The sequence below is a fragment of the Suillus bovinus genome (assembly GCF_016758785.1).
Source record: "Suillus bovinus strain UH-Sbo-P2 chromosome Unknown EDB93scaffold_7, whole genome shotgun sequence".
Classification (NCBI taxonomy): Eukaryota; Fungi; Basidiomycota; class Agaricomycetes; order Boletales; family Suillaceae; genus Suillus; species Suillus bovinus.
Genome location: NW_024542063.1, coordinates 473,107 through 487,539, shown reverse-complemented (window position 1 = coordinate 487,539; position 14,433 = coordinate 473,107). Strand labels below are relative to the sequence as shown.

The following is a 14,433-nucleotide window of genomic DNA, read 5'->3' as shown; positions in this document are numbered from 1 at the left end:
CCGTGGCGCTGCTTGGCCCACTACCAAGAGCTGCTAGCACCTTAAACTGACATCTTGGGCCTCGTTTAGTGTGTTTTTCACTGTACATAATTATGGTTTGGTTCTCATGTACATAGACTAAATTTAATCATTGGAAGTTTGCATACCTTCCATAACAACACAAACTTGGTTTTTCTGAAACATCTTTTATTACGTTCTCCATTTCGTTGTGTTTGATTTTTCCACCACGACTTTTGGTTATAGCGGTTGTAACTTCGCTCTCCTCTGAACCATCATGAGCCAACGTCAGTCCGAAGAGACCGTAGCTTCGGTCGGCTCAAACACCAGTGGTGGCAGTTCTACCCAGTCTACCCAACTTTCTGCATCACCATCAGGCCAGCAACGGTCTAGTTCTCCTGCTTCCACGAGTTCAGCAAGCAAGAGGAAGGGCGATGACTACGTTTATTTCGAGCGAAGCACTGATAACTTTTCATCTGATGCCGTATCTCGTGCAACTGCTGCAAAGTTAAAGCTTGAGTCTTACTACAAGCTCGCTGTTGATGCCGCGATCGAACGCAATGGGAGGTACGCCAGCCGGTTGCTTGTTCGTTTCCTTGGTTAACGGTCACCGATGCCATTGCAGGCGCACAGAACTTGAGCACAGACTTAATCAAGCTATGATTTCTAATGAGTCGAAAGAACGCGAAATTCGCAAATACCGCAAGCTGGAGTCACAGCATCTAAGATTGCGTCGGACAAAGATTCGTCTCACGGACTTCCGCACAGTCAAAGTCATTGGGAAGGGTGCATTTGGTGAGGTATGCCAGGCTATTCACCGAATTTCTCCCTGAGCTCACCACTTGATTAACGCATAGGTAAGATTGGTTCAGAAAGTCGACACCGGGAAAGTCTATGCCATGAAGACCCTCCAAAAGGCTGAGATGTTAAAGCGAGATCAGGTCTGTATGCACAAGCCATGCTTGTCGCCTTGTGCTGATGGAGTGGTCTTATAGCTTGCTCACATTCGGGCCGAACGTGACTTGCTTGCTGAATCTACATCACCCTGGGTTGTTCAACTCTTTTATTCCTTCCAGGATCCACTATACTTATATCTCATAATGGAGTTTCTTCCTGGAGGCGATTTGATGACCATGCTCATGAAATATGATGTTTTCTCTGAAGATGTGACGCGGTTCTACATGGCAGAGTGCATTCTTGCTATTGAGGCTGTTCATGACCTCGGTTACATTCACCGGTGCGCAATAACTTCCAATCTTCATGATAAGCATATAAATCTTGGTTCCAGGGACATCAAACCTGATAACATTCTGATAGACAAGAATGGGCATTTAAAGCTATCCGATTTTGGTCTCTCGACTGGTCTGCACAAGACTACAGATGGAGATTTCTACAAGCGTTTGATAGACCAAGACAAACAAAAAGATCATGCCCGAAACAGCGTCCAGGTCAATGCTATCCACCTTACAATGAGTCGCGAGCAAATTGCCACTTGGAAAGCCAACCGACGAAAACTAGTTAGTTTCTCCGTATTCTACTACATATTGAGACTGATTCTTGTATTACCAGGCATACTCCACTGTCGGTAAGTGACTAGGTGGCGAGTCTTTGAGCGCTGCTCAAGCTCTTTGTAGGAACGCCAGATTATATTGCGCCAGAGGTGTTCTTGCTGAAAGGTTATGGCAAGGAATGTGACTGGTGGTCGTTGGGTGCAATCTTTTTCGAGTGTGTGGTTGGATACGCGCCATTCTGCTCTGAAAATCCAAGTGATACATACAAGAAAATCATCGAATGGCCGAACTACCTATACTTCCCGGAGGAAGTCCACCTTAGTCAGGAAGCTGAGCATCTGATTCGCAGGTGCGACTCTGCTGCTCACGTAAACGAAGGCGTTGTACTCATTTTGCTTTAGCATGATGACGTGGGCGAACGTCCGTCTAGGAGTCAATGAAATCAAGAATCACCCCTTCTTCTATGGAGCCGACTGGGATAATTTACGTTATATCGCGCCGCCTTTCGTACCCGCGTTATCATCTATTACAGATACCACATACTTCCCAACTGATGAGCTTGGTAACCTACCTGAACAGCTTGAAGCTGTTGAACAAGTCGGATCTGACAAGGACCTTGCTTTCTTGGGGTAAGTCGTATTCGTTAGATTCGCGGCTAACACTCCTGACTCTAACCTGATATAGATTTACGTTCAAGCGCTTCACTGGCGGACAAGCTCCGTGATTGGAATGCACGCGTTTCCTTGCTGTCTCTTTCATCATATGACACGCCTGTACCATTGGATCGTCTGCTCCGCTGCTCGCTCGCTTGCCGCCCGCCCTGGATCGATACCCTTTCGATACCATAGAAACACTGAGTTTGTGTAATCTTGAACATTGGATTCGTTTTGTTGCAGAGCATTTGTATATCAGTTGGCAATCAACTCTCCGTCGTCGTAATTCGCTTGGTGAGAACAATAAGGCTGACTCGATACGGACCTCATTGCCTTCGGACCGGAACCGTGTCTCGTGTATTTCATGCTGCTCTGCCTGCTGACCATAATCTTGCCATAAGGGACCATCTTTGGGCTGCATATAAATCTCAGGTGCCACCATACAATCGCCATAAATTTGGATTTCCAAAAGCCATCTTCTAACTCCCATCAAGATCACAATGCCTGACGGTGGATACGCAGATACTTACAGTCCTCGCAAAGTGCTCGACGACCCTTCCTTCCGTGTCCTCGCATCTGGAGAGGAGCCTGCCTCTGATGCAAACATTGCGGCATTCTATAACCCCAATCATGAAATTCACCTCGTGGAAAAGCCACGCCCAACGCCAGGGCCTGGACAAGTGTTGGTGCACGTCCGTGCGACTGGAATTTGCGGGTTCGTTTTTGCACTGCAACATCCCGAACATTTATTAATCCGATCTGCGGTGATTAGGAGTGACGTTCATTTCTGGAAGCACGGACGCGTCGGTGATTCCATGGTTGTGACTGATGAGGTTTGGCTCAGTCATTGCAAATCGCTGAAAACAGCATCTAATCTCGAGTACAGTGTGGTTCCGGACACGAGTCTGCAGGAGAGGTCATTGAAACAGGTGAGGGCGTGACTCAGTGGAAAGTAGGTAAGTTACCCATTCCAACATGCTGACGATCAGTGAAGGACTAACTGCATACTACCTAGGGGACCGTGTTGCAATCGAGGCCGGCGTGCCCTGCTCGAAACCTTCTTGTGACTATTGCAGAGTCGGTAGGTATAACGCTTGTACGTCTCTGCTTTAACCTATTGTCAAGGCGGTCCATGATGTGGTACCTCTTTACAGGTCCTGATGTTGTCTTCTTCTCCACTCCTCCTTTCCATGGTAGGAATCCCAAACATCGACCTTTTATTGATACTAAGCTGTCTTCTAGGAACCCTAACTCGCTATCACCTGCACCCTGCTGAGTGGCTGCACCGTTTGCCAGATTCCCTTTCCTTTGAAGAAGGTTCTCTTTGCGAACCCCTGGCTGTAGCTCTTGCAGGCATCGAACGTGCTGGTCTCCGCCTTGGCGACCCCACTTTGATCTGGTGTGTTCGCATTCTGGATTTCATGTGATGACCCCATCATTGATTAGCATTCAGTGGCGCTGGACCGATCGGTCTTGTTTCTCTTCTTTCGGCACGTGCTGCAGGCGCCGAGCCCATTGTCATCACCGATCTGTTCCAGAGCCGCCTCGATTTCGCAAAGACGCTCGTTCCTGGTGTACGCACGGTACTGATCGAGCGTGGCTTGACACCAAAGGACGCTGCCCAAAAGATCAAAGCCGTCGCTGACGGTCCTGTGAAGGTTGCTATCGAGTGCAGTGGTGTGGAGAGCAGTGTGCATACTGCTGTGCATGTGAGGAACTCTGAAGTCGTCTATGCTCCCAAAAGTCTTGCTTATGCTAGATGGTACAGGCAATGCAATTTGGTGGAAAGGTGTTCATTATTGGTGTCGGCAAGAATGAACAAGTGGTATGTAAACGCCTAAATATTTCTCACAATCAATTTATCATATCTTCAGTTCCCGTTCATGCATCTGAGTGCCAATGAGATAGATGTTAGTTTCCAATACAGATATGCTAACCAGGTATGCGCCCCCTTCTGCAAGAATTTCGTGATGCTCACCATATGTGATCAGTATCCTAAAGCCATACGCCTTGTCGCAGGCGGTTTGATCAACTTGAAACCTCTGGTTACGCATCGATTCAAACTAGAGGATGCTGTTGATGCATTTCACGTTGCTGCGGACCCTTCGCAAGGTGCGATCAAGGTGCAAATTCAAGACTAGAATGGTGGCGAGTGGTAATCTCGAGAGTTGTAGGATATTCAAGTAGATCGGGTTTGTGTAGTAGCTGTTGTACTTCGTCATGTACTTGTTCATGGGCCAAAACATAGTAGTGATTCAACGATTGGATCACTGTGCACCATTCACTCACGAGAATCTAAGATAAGAGCTTCCTTAGTGATTGCTTGCTGTTGGCCCTTCAAAAATACAAGAAGTTCATGCTACTTTGTAGATTAGACCAGTCATCAGAGTCGAGAGCACCGCAGGTGGGAACGCGGCCTGCGGAGAAGGGTTCGACTTTCAAATTGATAAGGACAACGAATGTGGGCAGGCTGAATCCATTACTTATTAGTGCAGTTTGTCCGTGGGACGGAGCTGATAAAATACTAACTCTAATTTCGGCCTTCGAATGGAAATAGGATATACATTGCCGCAGTGTTACGGGTCCCCTAATAGGATACAACATGGTGATCCATGCAGCCATGCTTCTCCTATGGCCGTCTTGGGACCAGGGACACGCAGGGGTCAAATCTTGTTTGACTGGTCACGGTCACTTGATACGACTTTCTGTACTTGTTCATACATTTCTCGCTTGCGAGAGGATTCGCGGAACTCTTCCTCGCGCTGCCGCATTTTCTCTAGTCGACGAACGTCATCACGAATGACACCTTGGAACATGTCCTATTACGTGGAATGTCAGGGATGAGACAATAAGAAACAATAGTGATCACCTCCCGCTCTCTTGATTGCTGGTAATGAACTGCCCATATAATGAAGGAGGAAAATGCGAGCGATGCAGCCAGCGTCGCTTTCGCTCTAGTTGACATACGAGGTGATGGGAAAATGAGCGCAAGGTGCATAAGCGCCATCAACATCAACAAACAAAAGCCAGGCTCCGAGTCGACAGTAGACACCCGTCTACCATCAACACTCTCGCTAACCTCACTAGTACTGTTTCAGAGCGCCTGATGCTTTGGGAGTGATGAGCCACCTTGAAGTTAGTGCTAACGTTTTATCCCATCGATTATATTTATTTTATTTATATATTCTTCCAGGATTTCGAGAACACGCTGAAAGATGTCGTTAATGCAAAACGACTGTCAGCTTCCAAGATGGTGAAATTGACTGAGATTGCACTGAAGTCCGTGGAGGTGCGTCTCAAATCATACTCGAGGGCGTGTTTACTCAGGCTCTTTACATTGACAGCACGACACTAAGCTTGTTGCGATACTTTATCGCACTCACAAGTCACTGTCTAGTACTGCTAAGGTGTCAAGTCTCTATGCGTTTGATGCTCTAGCACGTGCCGCCCGAAGTTATGCCACAAAGCGCGGTATCACTGGTGACATAAATTCAAGCACCGGAAACGCTGCCACCTTCCTACTCAAAGTTGAAGGTGTTTTGGATGGTCTGTTCCAGGATATGATTGCGCTTGATAATGCGGAAGCGAAGGTAAGCGACGAGTAGATCCACTTCACAAACACAGGTCAGGCCTATATCTGCGACATCCATGTCGTCGGTGACTTTGTATGGTACTCCAAGCAACGTGATTGCGTAGCCCGATGTTGCTGTAAATGTGCCCTCCACTGACCGGCTCATATCTTCGAGTACCAATACTGCCACTAACGCGTATTGTCACCACATTATTTTGTTATTCTCTTCACGTCGGATGCAACGCGGTCTTACTTACTCCAATGACAGGAAAAGACGAAGAAAGTTCTGGATATATGGACCAAATCAAATACTTTTCCTTCGCCGGTTTTGACACGGCTGAGGGAGATGATGGACTCTCGAAAAGGTGCATATCACAAATCAAACATGTGTCCGCTAAGTATTTCTTCTGCTTGTGTAATAGCTATTTTTGCTGGCGTCTCTGCCTCAAATGAAATGAGAATTTACACTGAAATACGATTTGGCTGCTTTTTATGTTAGAATCCGTGAAAAACCCAATGCCACCCATCGCACGAGTCGAAACTCAAGCATTGCCAATAATTACTACCCCTCCATCGGCTACACCGTCCCAGGGCCCAACACCTCCTCTCCCAGAATCGGTGCAGTCCAAACTTCTTGCCCTGCTTGGACAAGCCGCACTAGCCGCTGGGCAGCCACGCATGTAAGTACCTACTCAACTCGCGCATTGAAGCTTTTCTGAACCTCGACGCAGCCAAACACCACCAAACACTGTGTCTGCCCCACCCCTCGCTGGGCACCTAGCATTGTTGCAACAGTTGGCTTTGACAACAAACATTCCGAATGGTGGTACTCCATCACAATCTGCAATCCAGCTCCAGTTGCGAAGTGCACCGCTCCCGTCTGTGTCACAGCGTCCTCCTCCATCTCATCTAAACATCCAAGCACAACCTCATTCTTCCTCACAGTCACACGCTCAGCATGACCCTGGTAGAGATTCTTGGCAGGGTCGTTCAAGTCAATTTGATCATGGAAGAGAGCGTGATGGATTCCACGATTCTAACCCACGCGGGGGATTCCAGCGTGGTTTTCGTGGTCGTGGTCGCGGTAGGGGTAGATGGGATGACCGTGACCACGATCGTTTCAAAGATAGGGATTGGAATTCTTCTTCACGACCAAGAAGTAGCCGTTCCAAAAGCCCACGCAGATTCAATGGGCAGCGGCCACGACCGTATAGTCCGCCTCAGAGACCTGCAGCAATCAGAGATGTAGCCCAAAATCAAACTTCGGCTAAACTCCCTGAAGCGGGAAAAGACGAGTTTGGACGAGATATTAGACCGTCTTCTGCCACTCCTCCTAGAGCTGCATCAGTTGATGCTCAACTCCAGCCTCCAATGGTTCCATCTGTAGTCCCTGCCCGTACGGCGGCACCCGAAAATCGTGTACCTGTATCAGACCAGTTGCCCTCGGTAGCTGCCAGTACATCTACACAGAAAGTCGAACCTCGTAAACCGAGTTCGGCGCCAGCGCTGCAGCAACCAGGACTTGATCATTTTGATATCACAACGTTTGATTTCACTGCACCCTCATCGTGGGAAGCTTTGGGAAAGATGTGGCACAGTACTTACGGCGATACACCGTCTCAAGAAGAACTCATGCAGTTTGTAATGGCGGGTGGTGTAGTCGCATTCGCTGGTCAGACAAATGCTGTGCAAGCTGGTCAGTGGCAAGACCCAAATTGGGGTGCCCAGACCGCAGGTTCTGGACGTGGATGGCAAGGAGGCAGGGGGCAAGGCAGAGGATTGATGGCTGGACGTGGCGATACCCTTGGACACGGCAAATACCGAGACGGTGGACACTGGGATGAAGAACACTCGGACGCCATAGTCCTAGGCGAAACAGGCGGCCAGGATAGTAGTCCCGGTGAAGAGCAAGCTCAGTGCACGGATCCAGCCCAAATGGGAAGAGACGACATGCTTCATGTAGACCCACACGATTCTCAAAACGTGGGTTCGGGTCGGATGCAATGAGTAAGCGGGTCTTTATGTGGCATGAGAGTCAGGACATGAAACTGAAACTTGAGGCATAAAGGAACATGAACATGGTGTATATTATCTCTTGTAATTATCGCATACTCATACAGCACGTACGCATGCAGAGATTTCTATGCCTACCGTACTATCACTTATCACTCTATTTTCCGCTGCCTTGCGAAGTGCAGATATGTGGATGACCTGGCATGACTGACACTTCTATAAGCATAGTCATCGAATATTGAATGGCTGAGTCGATAGCTGAATTCTATGTGATGTTCCGACAGTTCATGATTTGACTGTGCCACATTGATGCCACATGTTCTATAGTACATCATGAAGAGACACGCTAGCAAGTTCGTCAGGTGCCAGTGACTCCGGATAGTATAAGGAACGGTTCCACAAGGATTTCTGTGCAAGTGGTAAAGTGCACGCAAAGCTGGATTGATGTCTACGCGCACATCACAAATGCATCGGTCTAACTAGTCCAGCGCTGCCCACGCGTCTGAATCGGACTCCAGGATTGTCAGTAGTATTAAAATACACCTCAGATTATTTCAAAATGTGCCCGGGCCACCTCTCTCTTAGCAAGATGAGCAACCCAAGTCCGAGTCGAACACTTGTAGCGTCAGTCACGGTCTAAGCACGTTTCTATTGCTCCCGAACCTGAGGCGTTCTAGCACTATCAGACTGCATCGAGTCTTTTCATGTTGTCTACGGCTGTCCGACCGACAACGCGCCTTTTGCGCTTTTGCCAAAACATTCGATGCTTCCAGTCGGCAGCAACAACATCCTCAACTGTTAATGCAGCTGAGATTGCCCATTTTTCTCGGCTTTCCTCACTATGGTGGAACGAGCAAGGGGAGTTTTCGCTGTTGCATCGCATGAACCCTGTAAGGGTGCGCTACATCCGAGAAAAAATACTTGAGGCTACATGCGAAGACCAAGGAGAGGAAGCAAGGAGAGAGTTGGAGTCGAAATGCGCAGTGTTGACCGGTATGGACGTGTTGGATGTGGGTTGTGGAGGTGGTTTGCTCTCAGAGGTTAGCCATCAGTCTCATAGCTCGACACGACTCATTGAATTGAACCATTATGTGATCTAGAGTCTCGCTAGGCTGGGAGCACGAACTCTTGGTATCGATGCATCTGAATCCAACATTAGGATAGCTTCGACACATGCTAGTAGTGATCCCCAGCTATCTTCGGGCAATTCATTGGAATACCGTCATACTTCTGCAGAACAGCTTGTCAAAGAGCCCAAGCGGTTCGACGTCGTATGCTCGATGGAAGTTATCGAACACGTCGATAACCCGGTGGCGTTCCTTTCTGCCTGTGCTCAGTTGGTCAAAGTAAGTCTCATTCCAGACACCTTGGTCAGGTACAGGCGTAACTTTTGCTTGACATCAGCCTGGAGGCCATCTTTTCCTTTCCACGATTGCAAGGACGCCACTCTCCTATTTCATCACAATTTTGGCCGCTGAATATATCTTGCGCAAGGTAGCCATGGGGACCCACACGTACTCAAAGTTCATTAACCCTTCTGAGCTTATATCGTTCTTCCAAACTTATCGATCCTCGCCTTCATCCTCCAGCAATTTAACGGACTCTGGCTATATCAGCTCTGATGCATTTTCCAAACCCTGGATAACACGTACGTATGCTCATGGTCTACCCACACGTTCGGAAGCGGACGTACGAGGAATAGTGTATATTCCATGGAGCGGAGAATGGAAGTTGATGTCTCGCTCTTCTACACCCTGGGGTGCTGTGGAATGTAACTATTTGTTTTGGATCAGGAGACCCTTGGAGTCGTAGGAAGAGGTTCACAACCTAAATACATGCTGTTACCCATCCCCTCACACAACGCTGCAAATTGGTAGGTCACCCTAAGAAACGCGTGTGATAATTAAATATTTGCCTACAATCAATGAGGAGGCAGAGAAAAGCATGGATCTAAGACATCAGCCTCTCCCCCCAGACAAGCCTTTGTCTGTGAGCTGTATAGGCACCTGCAATTGCTACCCAAGCAATCCATCCAAATGTTATGAAGGTTGCAGCAAACAAGACGCGCATTGTAGCAGTCCACCACGTCGAAACTGGGGAGTGATTTGTGAAGATGATAACTCGCCAACGCTCATGCCACTCGGTGTTCAACCAATTGAGGTCTGTCACCAGATACTTGGCCTATCTTTCCTGGTGAGTCAAATCCTCGATGGGAAGACGATGATCTCTTACTTTCTCTCGACCAGAATCGTATATATGTCGTATCTCAGTCACATGTGATTGGATCTGTGGAAGTGTATGCGACAGTTCTTCCAGGGAGACAAGAGAGTTATGAAGTTCTTCATGAATGCATGGTATATGTTCTTCGAGTGCATGCTTAGCACGCTGTGTATCTCTCTGTTCAATAATTCCAAGATTTGATACCACAGTCACTGTTAAGAATAAGGCAGTCACTGACCTTCAATTCATCGAGAGAGCCCTGCATCCAGCTGTCCATAGCCCGAAAGTTGCTCAAGCCTTCTGTGAGCTTGGTCTAAATGCAAGCGTCAATACATTGAGCGCGACACTGGGAGAGACTGACACTGAGCTCTTGCATCTGACTTTCGTACTGCAGTATCCGCTTTGATGTACGCTTTACTGCTTCCTCTATGTTGTGACTGCAAGTATGCTGTGCGTGATTCCTGACGTTCATTAGCCACCCCGACCATAAGGTCGCAAGTACGCTATATAGTCTGCTCACTCGGAGAGGGTGCTACTGCGTCTGCTTCTAGGGCGGCTCAAAACCTCTTCTGTCATTAGTGTCAGTAAGTTGCTCGGTATATTAGAGGGTAAGCGAGGCTCCTAAAAGGTGAATGAAGATGAAAGAAAGGAATTTCCGTCGTCCGAATTCACATGTCAGCTGTGAGTTTGACGCTGTCTTTGCTAAGCAGCGTGCTCCTTTACGGTTTAACCACCATCCGAATAATAGGATGCGCATAACCAGAGATAACTTGCTTCACGCTGCCAAATCCTTATGCATCGATTTCGCATCCAAGAAAGATCCAGACACCTTAATGATGCATTTTTCTACGACACACCAGTGCGCAGCATATGAACATGGTTTACCTATTATTGCTCCATTTCTGGGCCGTCACTTCATCGGACGTGACGGAGTACGAGATTACTTCAAAACCATCGCCTCGACTTTGAGTTTTGAGAGAATGGAGTTTTCAGAATATATCATCGATCTAGAAGCCCAGAAAGTATCGGTGAAGGGCCGAGCAAGATTCACTTGGTTGAGCTCAGAGCAAAGCTGGGACGAGATATTTATATATGTGCTGGACTTTGACGATGATTGCAAGGTCACAGATTATCAAGTTTGGGCAGATACGGGTGCTGCATACCTTGCCAGCAAAGGTCAGCTGAGCACGAGTTAGGATTGCCAGCTACTTGAAGTAAGTGCCTTTGATATCTGTCATCAGGTCTTGATGTGCTGATATTTCAAAGCTTCATTGTGCAACTGGCCGTTTGGCATAACCTAGCTACAACCTTTTCGCCTTGTCTCACGGTTCAAACGTTCACCTATTACTTTATCAGAATCGAGATACAGTTCAAATTATCACCTTGTACTATGCGGTCCCAAGTCTTATCGTGCCCTTCTAAGCTCTCAGGCCTGTTCTTTGTTTCCGTTTTCGCATTCCTATAATCTTTTTTGTTGCAGAACTACCAAGAAACCTTTTTAAAGGGCGGAATCACACGCGACGATCCTTCGACGCATGCTTGCTTTGTCGTATTTTCCAACCATCCTGCTATATGTATGCAGGGGATCTCTCGGCAGAGCGTCAAACCTGTGCTCCCAATTTATGTCGACAGTAAACCACAAATCTGAAGTTATATCGTTTTTACCGAGGCACAGTGACCACTAGGAGCTGATACAACCGCCACGGTACGAGGTGCACACGTGGAGTGTGGAAGTGCCATCCAGGAGCACGCATGGGCGTTATAAATTCAGGGTAAGCCCGGTGTATGTCAAGGTCCCAAAAGTAGAGTCGGCCTCTCATAACACATCATATAATTCGATATCTTGCGGTGAATCAAGGGTGGCCTTTTCTGTGCAAGGCTCCGCCGCTCCGATTCCCCTTCAAGGAGTCTCAGGAAGTCCTGTGGTTCATCCCGACCTCCTAATCATGTTGCGCCTATTTTATTTGTTACAGATTGCTTCCGCACGCACACTCATTCAATACTCGCATTCTAAATCTGTACTTTTTGGCAGAACTCTCGTCAGATCAATCATATGCAACCTCAGATGCATTTCAAGGACATGCAGCAAATTTTGCAATTCTGGCATGCGAATATCTTGTTGAATACGCATGCCCATCATGCTCACCACTTTAACGACTTTTGATGTAAATCGACTGAAGATTCCCAAGATGGGGATCCTGCACCTGACCCATCTTTGGTCTTGGGAACCTTGGAAGAGACGGATCGATGCCACTGGTAACGATTTTGAGTCTTGTCATAAATTTCCTCCTACTCACAAAGGGTCTAACTTTATCGCAATTCTGCAAATTGTCCGGCGACATTTCGTGCAGCATTGAGTGGCCATGCTTTTTTTTCGTTTTGATACTAGCAACCTCCTCTAATGTAGCAGGACGGGATCTCTAGTGCATATACTATCGAAGGTCACATCATGATACACTAGCCTTCGAATGAGGTTTGGTATGGATGCCTTTCAGTGCATATTACTCTGCTTCATGTTTCCCTCACATTGCTCATCAAGGTATTTTTCGAGTTTTCTCGCCGTTTTCGCAGCCATTGGCACTCTCCTGCAGTCAGTAATATCACAGTATATATTTGTCAATGACGTATTGATTATTTTTCTGTTATTTGGGTTTCAGGGGTGTAACATCTCGTGAGCCTTTGGGACAAATATGAGTATTTGCGCAGTACTATAAGGGCATGCGTCTGTGTATACAACGCATTCCGAGTTTGGGCTCCTTAGGGAACGGTCTTCGACATGGCTGAAGACTTCAGTCCCTCAGATTGCAGCAGTAGCAGGAGCATTTTTAAACAAGATGGTGATGGGCAAGTCAGCCACCAGTGAGGATGTGATTATATGGACCCTACTTACACACTCTGTGGACAGCGGTATGAACAAGTACGAGATCCGTCCAATACCCCATGTGCCGTTTAGCGGGGACTAACCATAGCTTCTGAATGGCGGCGTGATGATGTGGGAGGTGAGCTAAGTTAACCTGTCAGACGAATGTTGCTAATCTGTCGTGTAATATTAAATTTCCCAACGTCGCAGTATTCTGGATTCAAGTTGTGCGGTCGCTCGTATTCTCAGGATAAAGAGCGCCTGTGACCAATACCCGCTCTCTTGCTGTCATTTATGTCCCAATGTAAGTGTGAATTTGAGTCTAGTCTGGTGTTCATCTCAGGTCGTAAAGCACGTACGAGCTCGAACTTCAAGTTATTACAAAGCGTAGGACAAGTCCAACACAGATCAAATGGCCGCGGCGGTACTGGCGTAATGTCAACTTATTAGTATATGTTCAGCGGTTGTTGGGGTACTCCGCTGATGCTCAAACACTCACAAGAAAAAAGAAACCACCTTACCGTGCCATATCTAAGTCATAGCTGGGCGCGCCCCGCCGGTTCTCACAAAAGCGTTATTTCAACATTTCCCGACTCCCACGATAAGTGGGGAAGGGACCGGAGAGTTTTGTCTGCAGCAAATGTGCCATTCTCTACAAATCCATCCGTGGAAGACTAGCCGATGACTCGCGTGGTTTCAAAAGAACATGTGTAGTATAGCCGACCTCTTTTATTCCGCCGTGATCTTCGCTTGGGAAATGACCGATATTGATTTGAGAGCTGGCTGACTGCAGAAACAAAATGCGTTTTCGAATGTGAAGCACCAATCCCTTAGTACCGGTCTTAGTACGAGAGCGGGGATGGACAACGGGACGACCTTGTGCTGGTAAACATTTGATAGCCTCAGATCACATATTGGCAATAGAAAGGCCATACAGGGCGGCGGACCAAGGCGTAAAGACTAAGAGTGGATCACTGAATTTCGCCATCCATACAAGGAAGAGAAATACAGGGCAGCCGAGCGGGAAGATAGAGCGCTACTTCAACACCATAGTGATCATACACATCAACGAGATGCGCACACAACATCGACAACAGGCTACGTGCACAGTTAGAAACAGAGGAGTACGCAGTGTAAAATACAACGGCGACAACGTGCAGAAAAGAGACGACCTTGCAGCTTGATGATCATTGGCAGAATCAGGCATCGAGGAACGAACAACGGGAGGTTACCTTGGTGTGACGGTCAAAGAGAAGAAGTGCATAGGTAGGACTTTTCATAGAGCAGGAAATCTCTGGGCAATAGCGCCTGGGAAAAACGTTGTAGGTCGAGCTTGACATCGAGCATGCCAGGATAAAATTTAGACCCGGCGGATAGTCGGGACGACGGGAACTGGTGCGTCAGTGGCGTGGATTCTGGAAATATATTGATGCGGCACTTGAAGGTGTCGGCCAAAAATAGTAACCGTACCCACTTGCTTCATGCCGCCACGTCCTTATGCATACATGCATTGATTTCGCATCTAAGGGGAATCCAGGTGCTCTCATGTCTATCACACCAGTGCTTGGCATATACGGTTTACCCATTCTTCCTCACTTCTGGGTCGTC

The 14,433-nt window shown here is 47.5% G+C and overlaps 8 protein-coding genes across 8 annotated transcripts; 6 read left to right on the top strand and 2 right to left on the bottom strand.

Annotated features, from left to right (window-relative positions):
• The first annotated feature begins 133 nt into the window (after positions 1–133).
• On the top strand, positions 134–2,447 carry EDB93DRAFT_812150 (kinase-like protein). The gene is made up of 8 exons (XM_041457562.1): positions 134–564; positions 623–797; positions 855–938; positions 993–1,514; positions 1,567–1,582; positions 1,632–1,857; positions 1,910–2,137; positions 2,193–2,447. The coding sequence occupies exons 1-8, from the start codon at positions 275–277 to the stop codon at positions 2,230–2,232; spliced, it is 1,581 nt and encodes a 526-aa protein (XP_041311480.1). The 5' UTR covers positions 134–274; the 3' UTR covers positions 2,233–2,447.
• A 214-nt stretch (positions 2,448–2,661) lies between these two features.
• EDB93DRAFT_1246793 (chaperonin 10-like protein) lies at positions 2,662–4,302 on the top strand (the record flags this gene model as incomplete). Its single annotated transcript, XM_041452504.1, has 10 exons — positions 2,662–2,876; positions 2,934–2,994; positions 3,048–3,117; positions 3,177–3,257; positions 3,316–3,354; positions 3,404–3,560; positions 3,615–3,870; positions 3,930–3,986; positions 4,036–4,101; positions 4,153–4,302. 10 exons carry the CDS (start codon positions 2,662–2,664, stop codon positions 4,300–4,302), a joined length of 1,152 nt encoding a protein of 383 aa, XP_041311479.1.
• A 79-nt stretch (positions 4,303–4,381) lies between these two features.
• EDB93DRAFT_1325947 (uncharacterized protein) lies at positions 4,382–5,167 on the bottom strand. The gene is made up of 3 exons (XM_041455044.1): positions 5,031–5,167; positions 4,691–4,980; positions 4,382–4,631 (listed from the first exon to the last, which is right to left on the bottom strand). The coding sequence occupies exons 1-2, from the start codon at positions 5,157–5,159 to the stop codon at positions 4,825–4,827; spliced, it is 285 nt and encodes a 94-aa protein (XP_041311478.1). The 5' UTR covers positions 5,160–5,167; the 3' UTR covers positions 4,382–4,631; positions 4,691–4,824.
• A 114-nt stretch (positions 5,168–5,281) lies between these two features.
• EDB93DRAFT_1246791 (uncharacterized protein) lies at positions 5,282–7,739 on the top strand (the record flags this gene model as incomplete). Its single annotated transcript, XM_041452503.1, has 6 exons — positions 5,282–5,296; positions 5,355–5,450; positions 5,506–5,751; positions 6,001–6,097; positions 6,232–6,412; positions 6,464–7,739. The coding sequence occupies 6 exons, from the start codon at positions 5,282–5,284 to the stop codon at positions 7,737–7,739; spliced, it is 1,911 nt and encodes a 636-aa protein (XP_041311477.1).
• A 526-nt stretch (positions 7,740–8,265) lies between these two features.
• On the top strand, positions 8,266–9,798 carry EDB93DRAFT_811975 (ubiquinone biosynthesis O-methyltransferase). The gene is made up of 3 exons (XM_041457561.1): positions 8,266–8,785; positions 8,846–9,091; positions 9,150–9,798. Exons 1-3 carry the CDS (start codon positions 8,450–8,452, stop codon positions 9,555–9,557), a joined length of 990 nt encoding a protein of 329 aa, XP_041311476.1. The 5' UTR covers positions 8,266–8,449; the 3' UTR covers positions 9,558–9,798.
• On the bottom strand, positions 9,696–10,437 carry EDB93DRAFT_1238556 (uncharacterized protein; the record flags this gene model as incomplete). The annotated part of the gene is made up of 4 exons (XM_041451546.1): positions 9,696–9,926; positions 9,978–10,142; positions 10,204–10,278; positions 10,327–10,437. 4 exons carry the CDS (start codon positions 10,435–10,437, stop codon positions 9,696–9,698), a joined length of 582 nt encoding a protein of 193 aa, XP_041311475.1.
• A 252-nt stretch (positions 10,438–10,689) lies between these two features.
• EDB93DRAFT_1319286 (uncharacterized protein) lies at positions 10,690–11,630 on the top strand. Its single transcript, XM_041454875.1, has 2 exons — positions 10,690–11,179; positions 11,232–11,630. Exon 1 carries the CDS (start codon positions 10,715–10,717, stop codon positions 11,159–11,161), a length of 447 nt encoding a protein of 148 aa, XP_041311474.1. The 5' UTR covers positions 10,690–10,714; the 3' UTR covers positions 11,162–11,179; positions 11,232–11,630.
• Positions 11,631–12,333: 703 nt separating this feature from the next.
• On the top strand, positions 12,334–12,780 carry EDB93DRAFT_1124369 (uncharacterized protein). Its single transcript, XM_041448673.1, has one exon. It carries the CDS (start codon positions 12,434–12,436, stop codon positions 12,638–12,640), a length of 207 nt encoding a protein of 68 aa, XP_041311473.1. The 5' UTR covers positions 12,334–12,433; the 3' UTR covers positions 12,641–12,780.
• Positions 12,781–14,433: the final 1,653 nt, after the last annotated feature.

Coding starts and splice junctions, on each gene's coding strand:
- EDB93DRAFT_812150 (XM_041457562.1), top strand. CDS start 275: ATGAGCCAACGTCAGTCCGAAGAGACCGTAGCTTCGGTCGGCTCAAAC. Junction 798..854: donor GGAAGGGTGCATTTGGTGAG/GTATGCCAGGCT, acceptor ATTAACGCATAG/GTAAGATTGGTTCAGAAAGT. Junction 1,858..1,909: donor GCTGAGCATCTGATTCGCAG/GTGCGACTCTGC, acceptor ATTTTGCTTTAG/CATGATGACGTGGGCGAACG.
- EDB93DRAFT_1325947 (XM_041455044.1), bottom strand. CDS start 5,159: ATGCACCTTGCGCTCATTTTCCCATCACCTCGTATGTCAACTAGAGCG. Junction 4,981..5,030: donor AGCAATCAAGAGAGCGGGAG/GTGATCACTATT, acceptor TCCACGTAATAG/GACATGTTCCAAGGTGTCAT.
- EDB93DRAFT_811975 (XM_041457561.1), top strand. CDS start 8,450: ATGTTGTCTACGGCTGTCCGACCGACAACGCGCCTTTTGCGCTTTTGC. Junction 8,786..8,845: donor GAGGTGGTTTGCTCTCAGAG/GTTAGCCATCAG, acceptor TATGTGATCTAG/AGTCTCGCTAGGCTGGGAGC. Junction 9,092..9,149: donor CCTGTGCTCAGTTGGTCAAA/GTAAGTCTCATT, acceptor GCTTGACATCAG/CCTGGAGGCCATCTTTTCCT.
- EDB93DRAFT_1319286 (XM_041454875.1), top strand. CDS start 10,715: ATGCGCATAACCAGAGATAACTTGCTTCACGCTGCCAAATCCTTATGC.
- EDB93DRAFT_1124369 (XM_041448673.1), top strand. CDS start 12,434: ATGAGGTTTGGTATGGATGCCTTTCAGTGCATATTACTCTGCTTCATG.